Raw genomic sequence first — 12,314 nt, 5'->3', positions numbered from 1 at the left:
GCATATATGAGGAAAAGATTTTGATAAAGATGCTGCTTGGTATTTTTTTGGCTTGGTGCCAGAACTGTGTATTTTCTTTGAAATTTTAAGAGCTATTAATGATGTCACCCAAAGGGGTCTCACACTTCCTTGGTTTTAGGTTCATGGATCTAAGCAATCACAATCCTGCTGTGCACCAAGTCCTTCTAAGTAGTTCGAAGCACCCAGTCTCTTATCTGTACCTACTGTATTGACTGTAATAACTACTTTGTCACGCTATCTTTGATTAAACTGTGGAACTGGGAGAATTTGCCAGCAACCTACCCAAATGCGCAGCTTGGGTTTGCCATTACTTGGTGGTGGGATAAGCCCTGAGAAAGCACTGTCCCTCTGCATGCCTGTTTGCTGACTTCAGCTTGAAGGAAACCTAGGCAGGTCTCAAGGGTGCTTCAAGAGTGCTTCAGCCAGGACTCCAGTTGTGACGATTGGGAAACCAGGGTTGTGGCCCACGTTATCTCTGCAGGCTTTTTCTTAAGAGCACTGTGCCCCTAGTACTTCTGCAGAATAATCTAACGGAGCTCTTCCTGCCTTTTAGCATAGCCTCCTGAGAGAAGCAAAAGTTGGAGGAACTTTCTTTGAACTCCAGCATAGCCTTTTTGAGGCTACAACTCCCTCCAGGATGGCAGCACAAAAAATGTGCATCTGATACATTTTTGTGCTGGAGAATCTGCCTTCAAACTGCCAGCCCATTGGGATGTTCTTAATATTGTTGAACTAATAACGTACTAATACGGCAGTGAAGCAGGAGATTTGTTGCTTTCTGTTGTTCTTTTTAATACATTTTTGCCTAAAGCATCCTGTTTGTCGATTCATATTAGGGTATGTAGGGCCTGCCAGAACTGAGAAAATCAGAAAATACCATTTTCCTTCACATCCCCCACTTCGTCCTATAATTCATCTGCTCTACATCATCTTTACCCCTTTCTTCTCTGACTCTATCTTATCGTCTGCCATTATTTCCCCAAACTCACAAGGTATATTTTAGAGGAGTGTACAATTAGAAGAATGTAGATAATTTTCTACCTTTTCCCTCCCTTATATTTAGAAGATGATGCTTTGTCTGTCATGACAGAGACAACATTTTAAGGTAGACAATTCTTTTCTTGACCTCATGTTACTGCTTTTGTTTTAGTGAAACTGAGCTAACATTGATGGGCACATTTCCCTTATACAAAAGATATATACATTTATTTCCCACAGAATTAAATAAAGCTTATTTTTAATAACTTTAAAATAATCATACAGTACAGAACAAAAAAAAACCAAAGCCAAAACATGCATTTATTTTTTCCACCTTGAACTCCTTAGCTGGTTTTTGTACTCACTTGTACTTTTTTTTTTCTTTTGAGGAAAAAACGTAAATGAGCCTTGGTGTACGCTTTCCATGGGCTAAACGAATCAGGCTCTAAACTTTTATCTAGATCTATGGAGCTTGGATATAAATTGAAAAGATCACAGCTATGGGGAAAAGACCTATACTGTAAAGGCCTTTCTGCATAGATTATGAACATCATAACTCAATAATTTTTTTTTTCAAAACTATAGTTATAATTGGACCCAATGGGGGTCTCTCTCTTTGATCAGATCACAGTAACTGTGACTTTACACTGGAAAATGTCACTACTGTGAAGGTTTATCACCTGTAGAGCTGGTCTTTTCTCTGATGCCATGTTCAGTTCTCATTAGCATTATTCAAAGTTTAGTTGTTAATTAGGTTGACACTTCAATTACAATCATCATCTACAAGAGCAGTCAGGACTGCTTGCATAAAGAAACAAAAAGATACTCATTCTTGCATATATTTCTATAAGAATGAAAGCTGTTTTGGTGATAGTTTGTGTTTATAACCTTCTGTATAAAGAGTAACTCTAAATGTTACTTTGTATAGTTTTTAGTGACTTAAATATTGCTTTATTGGGTATATTGCAATACAAAGGGATGTAGAAACATGTATTCATCGTAATTGGAGTTGACTGACTTCTCCAGATATCCCTCATGCTGAAAATTAAGAGACTATAAACTAGAGACTGGGTGTAATTCTACATATCTTTAAAGAATACTGTAATAATTTCATAATTATATACTTTTTCTCCAAAGTATCTCCAAGTAAGGGTCATCTAAATTAGTATTTTTGATTTTTTTTCCCCAATTCTATATAATCAGTGATTGCTATTTGCCAAGTAAGAAAAGACCCCCTTAAAAAAAAAAAAGTCAAGCACTAAAATAATAATCATCTTTTTTTTTTTTTTTTTTAACTACAGGTGCCTCATAAGTAGTATTCTTATTTTTTCCCCTTTCACATGTTTTATCTTCTAGGACAATTCTAAGACAATGTATCACTGAATTTACACAAACTTTTCTCAACTATTTGACAGTGGTAGCAGGTACTCCCATGGTGCATGAGAAATGATGTAAGATAGTAATTTGACTTCAAAAAAATAAAAATCCCTAAAACTGAATAGTGAGTGACCATTAAGAGTCCTTAAAAATAAGCCTTCATAGCATAAATAAAAAAATGTCCAACTGTCTTAATTCAAAACAAGTAGGTACATGTTATGATTGAGAGAAAAAAAATCTGCAGAAAAGTGGCTCACATGCAGTTTACTGTAAAATAATTAAGCTTATTTATGTCAAGAGGCCTTGGGGAAAAAAAGAGAGCATAAACCAATTTGCATTAGCACTCTACCATCATCCCCTGCTTTCATTTCAATTAACAGACCAGCAGGTGCTCTTTGCAGTTAAAAAGATAAGCTATCAAGGAGGAGGATGAATTTTTGGCTGACCTGTAGACACCATGGTTTGCCTGCTGATTGGGTTCATACCTCGCTGTACCAATTTCTGAGGTGTTAATTTAACTGTTCCACTCTGTTGTGCAGGTCTCGGCCTTGAAAAATAAACTGAAAAAGCAGTCTACAGCTACGGGTGATGGAGTAGCCAAGGCCTTTCTTCGGGCACAGGCAGCGCTGTTTGGATCCTACAGAGATGCACTAAGATACAAACCAGTAAGGCTTCTTCTTTACTTCTTTTTTTCCTTAATTTATAAGAGAACAGTCTCATTCTTTGCAAGGAAAATATGAAATATTTTATCCTAGTCTGAAACATTTCAAAGAAAATGTTTTAAATCTTACTCTTTGCTAAGGATACATTGGCAATTTAGAAGACACTACCACCTGACGGTGAGTTGTGCTGAAAAATAAATACTCATGCAAAGTCAGCTATTTTCTTACTTGTATCATTTTTATAATTATTTAGTATAAAATCAGATTATATTAATGAAGCTACTTACACACAGCTCACCTTAAGAGGCTGTGCCTTTCAGACTCCCTCCTTTTTCACTGTACCGGTCCACAGACTTTGCTGTGTTTTGAGGCCAGAAGGTTTTTATGTCCTGGCAGAAGCCAGATATGAGTCAAACATGCATCTCTTCTATTATACGCTTAACCTTGATTCCACTGAGAAGTTAGGAGAAATGAAAACCCATTTCATCCCATCAGAACTTCAGAATTTGTATTTTTGACATTTTGCTGGTACTCAGTAGATTAATGTGTTCTGGGCTTTCATCCTTTCTGGTTTATGAGGGTGGCGCATATTGAGCCTATTAGAGAGAAAGTAATTTATCAGAAACAACTTAGAGATTCATTTCATCTGCCAGTCCAGATTCTTTTCCTGTGATATTTGCAAACTACTGATAGTAGTTCCATTTGATAAAATGCATTGAGATGACATTGGCTGAATCAGATTCCGAGGATATGATGTTTGATGGTCTGATGGATTCGGATATTTATTGAGATTTGGTAGGAGAAAATCATCCTTGCTTGAGGCATCAAGTTTGTAAAACTGGCGGGTGAGTGGGTGCATGGGTGGATGTTTGTTTGGGGGCGAGGAAGGCAGTGTATTCTTTTGTTGGGTAAGGAGCTATGTGGTATTCCTTGATGGAAATGGATAGGATAGTTATTAATTCCAGATGAGGCCTTTTCCTGGCCTTTAATTTTAAACATTAAAATACAGTATGGCAGGGTCTTCCTTCTACCCAAGTTGTTCTCTTACAGGTAGTCTTTTTTGCTGTGAGTGTTTTACATGCTAGCTATCTGTGCCACTGACAATTGTTATTGAGATGAAAAGTAACCCATGCAGAAATGAAGTAATGTTTAAGAATTTAGTTCAAGTATTTGTGTTTAGCAGTCATTATAGTTTTCTTACGATATGGGAAGCCGGTTTACATACAATATTGAAATGACTGTACCTGTTTTTAAAATTGCTAGAGTTCAGCATAGTACTAGTTTCATTAAAACAAACAATCCCAACAAAACAGATAGTTGTCATTTATTCTATAGTGGCATTACCTGACATTGCTTCAGGAGGGGTTATCTAATTTGTCCCTTAGTCTAAAGGTGAGGACACTGGTCTGTGTCAACTTGTGGCAGCTTGCAGTAAGAGCTGTGAAGTCAAAAAGTGTCTTAACCTACATTTGATATATGCAAACAGAATGATGTCAGTCTGGTTGATGTCCTTACCACTGTTCTGACCAGAAATAGGCTCCAGTCAGTCCTTTGGTTTGGTAAGATTGTTGAACTGAATGTGCAAGTTCTTTAGCATTCTGGTTAACATCTCTGTTGAAATGAGCTCTCCTTTTAACTGATTTCCATTTTATTTCAGTTTATCTGTTGGCATATCTGAGATATCTACATTTGCACTGTATTGGAAGTAGTGCACCATGCATCATTTCAACTGGCAAACATTTGTCAAAGTGACCTTTGCAGTCTTTCTTTCTGCATTATTTTCTTTTGCAGGTTTTTTTTGTTTTGTTTTGTTTGGGGTTTTTTTTTTGGTTGGGGTTTTTTTTTTTTTGGCTCCTCTGATTGCATAAAAGAGAAGATCTTTATGAAACCATTGTGGCCTGATGGTTTTGGGTTTTTTTGGGTTTGTTTTTTTTTTTTGTTTAAAGATACGTTATTTCAGAATATCTTAACAGGCAGAAGTCTGCTGGCAAATAGCAGCATATCTTGGATTGGCATCAACTTGTCCAAAGACAAAGCGTATTTAAAAAAAAAAAAAAAGTGTAACTTATTTTGAGCTCTGTTTACATTGCTTTAACTAATTTTAGTATTTTACAGAATTTTTGTTGTGATAGAAAAATTTATTAGAAGCTGAATTTGCTCTGGATTAGTAGAAACTAAGAGGAGTTGTCCCATGATTGTTCAGCTCATTTTACATGAGCCTTTTGAACTCAGTTTAATGCATTGTGAATTGGGAAGTTCAAAAAATCAAATCACATTTATAGAATCATAGAACTATAGGATCACATTTACAGAATCATAGAATTATAGGATCATTTAGGTTGGAAAAGACCTTTAAGATCATTGAGTCCAACCGTTAACCTAGCGCTGCCAAGTCCACCGCTAAACCGTGTCCCTAAGCACCACATCTACACGTCTTTTAAATACCTCCGGGGATGGTGACTCAACCACTTCCCTGGGCAGCCTGTTCCAATGCTTGACAACCCTTTTGGTGAAGAAGTTTTGTCTGTATTAGGACCGTTTGTCAGGAGTCTCAAAACTTGTGAACTGTTATTGCAAAGAAAACAATACCCTTTGTTTTGGAGTCTATGGTGCTAGATCTAATAAGGAAATCTAAACCCCAGATATGGACTTTATTTACGTTCTTTCAGGAGCCTCAAGTAGTATTCATGTAGAAAATTTGTAGGGGGTATACTTAAATGAGAATATTTTCTATATAGATTTGAAATACTTTTGCTATAAATAAGCTTGTCATAGTTTCAGAATAAAGAACTGAGAGGTTTTGGGGTACCATTTTTAGGATTGCAAACATCCTGATGAAAAACGAAATAATGTGTTTCCATAGTTATCGATTGCTTGTATGTTGAAAAATATGTTTAAGTGAACTATTTTCCTTGCAACAGTGTGTTCTGTATGATTTTAACTTGAAACATGAAACAACTGTCATTAATATTCACTTTGAGTAAAGAACAGCTTTGGTAGTGTCTGTACTCATCCAACACTTCTCTTCACTCCAAACGCTGTTCATCACACTGAACACTCATTCTGTGCAACTGTTTGTTTTCAGCATAGGACAGATTCTTCTCGGTATAGCAATATGTCTTGAACAAACGTCTAGCAATTATTGAAAAAAAATGATTGGTGAAAGGGAAAATGGGAAGCTTCAGGGGTCTTGGAAGGAGTTCACGGGACTCCAAAAGACCATATGGAAAATTTGACTACTCTAATACAGACAGGAAATATGACATGTAATAGATAAAGGTGATCATATTTTTTTTGTGTAATAAATGATAATAAAAATCTTAATCCAGTAAAAGTTTCCAAGAAAAGTGGAAATAGTTGGTTTTTTGTGATTTAATCAGGATACTGAATTAAAGAAATCAGTCAAATTGATATAACTGCCAAAAGTATTTTTGTAATATGCTATGCTTTACACTAGCAAATATGGCATAATAGGAGTGGATCTGTAGAGCAAAACAGATCCACTGCTAAGGACCTAAGGACCTAACATCCACACAGTGTGCATTTCTAGCTTTATTGTGGTTCTTATTTTAGTCTGGTGTTGAATACTGAATACCCATGACTAGCTGGAGCTCATTTTCTGCTTTAGTTTAATCCAGAAGGAATCCAGTTAATGCGTGGTAGATGGGGATGATTGAAAAAATTCTTTATACAACCTCTTTTACTATCTTATCACCATTCCAAAATTTTGATAGGTAAGAGAAAAAGAAAATAAAACAGATTTTCATCTTTGTTTACTTCACTGTTATTTGATAAACGACCAAAAAATAATCCAGAACAAAATTGTCATCAGTGGAATAGTGAATTAGAATGTTTTTGTATATGGTCCCATTCACGTAGAGGACTGCAATCCATTTTGATAGGCTAATGTGCATGGACTTTGAGGGGGGGTGTGTGGTGTGTCTCCAGCAGTGCAGACCTACAGCAGTGGCAATGTGGCCATTCAAACTGTTTTGCTATAAGGAGCTGTGGCATATAGAAGGGCAAGTGGTCAGTGCATGGTTGTACTCACTCAGCTACCAGCTGCCATTGCACGATCTGCAGTGTCAGTGATCACAAACTGTTCTGATCGCAAGAGTCTAACCCTGCTGAGGCATTGCAATGATCAGAGTAACATGAGTACTTCTTATACCATGTAAATGCATATACAAATCCAAATTATATTTACTTTGGGTGGTCAGAACTTAGCCTTGAACCTTTTGTTGCTCCTATTTTCTTTAGGTAGTCCCGCATTTGGGAATTTATTGTGGAATAAGATTGCACGTTCCATGTTTCAGAATTGCATGCATAAGTGGGAGTTAGATACAAAGATTAGAGTTGTGCAGTTTGTGTCATTTTGTCAATCCATGTATGTGCAACGTTGTGTTTCTTCTAGCTACTTTACTATACACATTCTTCATGGGTCATTTTTAGGCATCCTTCCTTATATCAGACAAGAGCCACACCAGTCAAACATTTTAACAACTCTGGGATGGCTAGGGAAGACGGGCCTTACACATGTACTTGTGCAAACCTTGCAGGTGAAAGCAAAAACTAGTAAATTTTTTCCATTAATCATATACAGTATGGTCGGTTAATAAAACGCTGTATGATGTAAAGAATTCTTAAAAAGGCAATATTCCCACTGACAATCTATGTCTAGAGAGGGAAAGGTAGGTAAGAGAATGAGGAAGGAGCAGAAAAATGATGAGTATAAAAGTATTCACCATAATAGAGATTAATTTTAACATCATCAGGAAAATAAGCAAAGCAGAAAAGCTGTTTTCTCTTAGGCAGCAAACATCAGGAGGATATATAGATGTGATTTTTTTAATTTTTGTTTTTTAAAGAAGGTAATTTATCATGGCAAGACAAATACATTTCAAATATATTTCAAATAAATCCTCTTACTTTGACACATCTATTAAAAGATTATGGAATATAAGCAACAATAACGTACTTTCTACCTGTGAAAAATTGGCTTTTCTTCAAGAATTAGCTAACAAAAGATTAAGTTGTTGAAAAAAAAATCACCTCTTTTGGGGAAAAAGTCCTCAAAGCTCTTGATGTTACAACAAAAGAAATAAATCCAGGATAACTTTGTTTTAAGTTACGATGGTTGTAACATCACTCATCAAAAATTAAGAAATGAAGAGCAAAGGCTAATGGCTTGCTCTGGAATGCTCAGCAGTAGGAGTTCGTGGTCTCATCAGCACACCAGGGGTGCTGAGATAACTTCCAGCTTGAAGATAGCACAACCTGTCAGACCTCACTTTAATTGAATGCTAACTGGAGTGCTTTGGGCCAATATTGACACTGTTTTAAGTAGTGACATCAGCTCTCCAACAGATGCAGGTATTGTATTCAATATGCACTAAAGCAAAATAATACAATTAAATGTTATACTAGGAAAAAAAATCGATATTTTAAGATTCAGAATGCACCTGAATTACTTGAGAATGCATAAGAAATGATTGCTTATAATTGAGTTTCAGAATGAAATCTTTTGAGGACAGGTATCTCTTGAAGTGGGCATTGACTTGTTTACCTTTCCCCCAAGAGTTAGGCATAAAAAGTACAGCAGACTACAGAAACAGAGAAAGAGTAATGAAATGCCAGAACATTGTTTGCATTTAAATCCAGAACCACCCTGTGTAGTATTTGTTATGACTATTTATTGTGACTTCCATCAGAATTTTATTTTACATGTTGGAAACCATATTGTTTAATTTGTCTTAAGGACTGTGGTAGTCCTTTATTTAATATAGATGTTGTATTAATAGGAGTTGTTGTAGGTTTTAATTGTAACTATAAAAAACATCAGCATATCTGAATCTTTGTTTGCGTAGATTGCAAGAAATTTGCAAATTCTGCAGAAATTTGTTTGTAATTTTAAATGGCACCTTCCTGAGTTAGAATCATAGGTCATACTCAGTTATCCCCTTGCCTTTATCTCTGAATGTCATGACAACAGCTGAAATTTCAGCTTTGTACTTCCTTGATTTTAAACAGAGGAATTTTAATATCAAAACCAAAATATTGTTTAAAATTTTGGGGTTTTTTGTTAAATAAATTATAGAAAACCGAAGAAGCTATGTCCATACCTACCTACCTTATACTCTTCATGTAATAAGCGAGAGCTACCATATGAAATGGTATTAATTACAGCAGTAGTACAAATAGTTGTTATGAGTCATCTCATGCAAGAGATATATATATTTTCTGAAACAAAAAATTAAAATGTTTGTACTTCTTGTTCAAGTTCAATAGCACTAGATTTAGAAAGCACAAACATACCTTCTAATCTAGATTATTTTTCCTTTTAAAATGATCATGCTGTTTTAGCTCACTGTTTTCATGTTCCATTGAGGTCTGTATAAATAGCTTGCTTAAAATGTGAATGTAGCTTGGAGTAAGAAATTCCTGCTGTGTGTGGCAAGCTATGAAAGGGGAAGAAAATTCTATAGCAACTGTTGTTAAAAGGACAGATATCTTGTTTGGGCATAGATTGTTTGGTCTGAGTATTAGCTGTCTACTTTTCTGTATAGAGTCCCCACTGGGTTTTGATCGAACTTGTTTTGAAAGTACATTGTAGATCAATATGACAGGGGCCATTTGATGGTCTAGTAGTTAAATATCAGTGGAGCATTCCTCCAAAACTCAGTTTCTAAAGGTACCCGGCTGTATTTGCAGAAACGAGAATGTTATAAGCTTTATGTACGAAAAGTTCTAGAGCTATTTTTGTTTATATTGATTCAATACTTTATTTTTTAAATAGCGCTTCAAAAGGCTTCGTGTTTACAGTAATAATCTTGAAGATTTGTAAAAGTTTTATTTGGAAAACAGTTTTGTTGTTCAGAGCCTTGAACAAATAAAAGTGCTAGGAGTTAATTGTATTATTTAATGCAATTTCAGTAAAGTTACAGCAGATACCCTGAGAAAACTTCAGTGTGGAATTTCTACAGGTTTCAACAGATTTTCTCATTTTCATGTGCTGAACAGTTAGGAGCTTTAAACCTACTCACATTTTTAAAGCAACCTTGCTATCAGTAGGTGCCAATAACATAGATGACTTTTGATGTGAACTCTTCGTAGATCTAAATAAATTTTCAGCTAAGGAATAGCTTTGGTTATTCTGTCTCTGAACTGACCTGATAAGGGAACAGATGCACCAATGCATGAGTGCTTACTAAGTATCTGAAGCATCCAGCGATTAAAGGAAAGTATTTGAGAAAATATTACAGCCATGCACTAAAAATGTGTGTTGAACTACCATTTCCTGGCGTTCTGTTACATGGCTTGGGTGGGAGAAGTGCCATCAGGTAAAACTATCTGCTCTCTCTTCCCAGGCTGATGTAAAAGGGAGAGTAAGCATGCCTGTTTTCTCTTCTGCTGGGAGAAAACCTCTTGTTTTTCTCTTTCCTCTTTCCCAAGACAATTGGGAAAGTGGCAGTGGAGGCATAGCTTAGTTTTTATTTTTCTAAATAGTATATTTTGAAAATAATATTTTCTCTCTTTGGTCCTAAATTTAATGTTTCATAGTATGTCATGAGCCATCATCTAGTCAGTTCTGCACTCCCACAAAGCCTCTGTATTTCCAGAAATAACTTCTTTGTGTAACAACAACAATTTTTTATATATATATATATATATATATGTATATATGTATAAATATATATACATATTGTTATAGTTTGCTTCCTTGAAATTTTTTGGAAGAACAACAGAACTGAGAAGAGAGTCTGCCCTCAGGAACACTATGTCTTGTACCACCATATCTCACTGGAGCCTATTTAATTTGTTTTGATGCACTTTGAATTTGCTAAGTAGCTTGGGGTCATCTTCTTAAGACAAGAGTCTTTAGGAGCTCAAGAATAGCTAATGCAAAGTGGGTCAGGAAGGCAGTGCTATTTAGAGTACCACAAACATTTCAAGCTATTCGGCAGCTCCAGCATGTCCTGCATGTGCACAGTGTTCACCAGTTATCTTGGGATAAGTAGTAGGTGGAGTAACTTGCGTGCTTCTCCTGGAGACTTGATAGACACACTGCTACATATTGTACTGAGATGGGTTTGCATATCACAGTGTTCCAGCTACCCTGTGAAAGGGGAAGGATTACATTAGGTAAATGTATAGCTTCTAGCTCTTCCAGTGAGATTTCTTTTCTAAAATCAGAGGTTCCATAAAGAAGTAAGGACGTAAAACTTAAAAACAAGTTAAACATGAACTTAAGTACTTTGCTGAGTAGGATTGGATCTCTTAAAAGAGAGACTTAAAAAGAGGGAAGCCTTTGATAGTATAAGAATAGGATTTTAAATGACATCACAGTGTTTTTACTGCAACATTTCCTTGGATCATACTTGAACCATTTAAAAACAAAGTGCAGGGTGTAAAGAGGAGTTGAAGATGATTTAGAGCTACTCCACCAAACTCACCTAGGTCACATGCAGTAAACAGCTTGTGATATTCTGGAAGCACATAACTGCACAGTCAGCCAGAATGACAGGAAAATGCGTGAAGTAGCATATGCGGTTAAAGTTAAACAGGGTTAGGAGCAGAAAGCTGTGGTGATCATGGGCAAGAATAAATTTGTCTTTAAAGTGGCTAACAGTTGGAGCTATTGTGAAGATCAATATAACAGCTGTCCTTGATCTTTTTTTCATTTGAATGGCTGAGGTGTCTTTTATTCTGTTGTGGGACTGCACTGTATGTGTAGCTTTTGTAGTAAAATATTCTGTGGTGATTTAGGTGTGGCATTTTGTTGGATTCCAAATTCTCTGTCTTTGAGATCTTTGGTAGTTGTTTCTAACCTGGTAATTATTTTGCTTTTGTAAACTTGGCTTTATGATGAAATCAGTTCCTGTACCTCGATCACTACACAAACTTTGTAATGTACCTATCCAGTTAAGTCAAACAGCTTCAAGTATTTATCGCAAAGTATTGACAAGAATAACAGAATTGGAGAGAATGCTCATCAGAAATGTCCAGTGGTCTGTGTACGCTGAAGACAGCAAATTTTAAATGAAATTAGGGAGTAACATAGGAGTCAATATGATTGTTTATAAATAATCATATTAGCATATTTTATTTTTTAATGAGTGCTGATTTCAGTAATATTTTTTTCAACAAACACTTCATTTTCAATGAATACTTGTTTATCTTCTTTCATCATCAAAGTGTTTTGGTGCAGGGTTTTTGGTAACTATAGGCGATGTGCTTTTCCCATGTTGGGAAAATACATTTTATTGTATTAAATGT

General features: G+C 35.7%; 1 protein-coding gene across 4 annotated transcripts in view; it reads left to right on the top strand.

Annotated features, from left to right (window-relative positions):
- DENND1B (DENN domain containing 1B) overlaps positions 1-12,314 on the top strand; it is a 170,181-nt gene that overhangs the window by 116,888 nt on the left and 40,979 nt on the right. For all 4 annotated transcript variants that reach the window (XM_075508168.1, XM_075508166.1, XM_075508165.1 and 1 more), the window contains one exon: positions 2,916-3,041. In XM_075508168.1, coding sequence (XP_075364283.1) covers positions 2,916-3,041 — 126 coding nt within the window. The remainder of the gene's footprint in view (positions 1-2,915; positions 3,042-12,314) is intronic.

The sequence above is a fragment of the Mycteria americana genome, chromosome 7 (genome assembly GCF_035582795.1).
Source record: "Mycteria americana isolate JAX WOST 10 ecotype Jacksonville Zoo and Gardens chromosome 7, USCA_MyAme_1.0, whole genome shotgun sequence".
In the NCBI taxonomy this organism is placed as follows: domain Eukaryota; kingdom Metazoa; phylum Chordata; class Aves; order Ciconiiformes; family Ciconiidae; genus Mycteria; species Mycteria americana.
The sequence above is the reverse complement of the archived record's forward strand: the minus strand, read 5'-3'. Positions and strand labels throughout refer to the sequence as shown.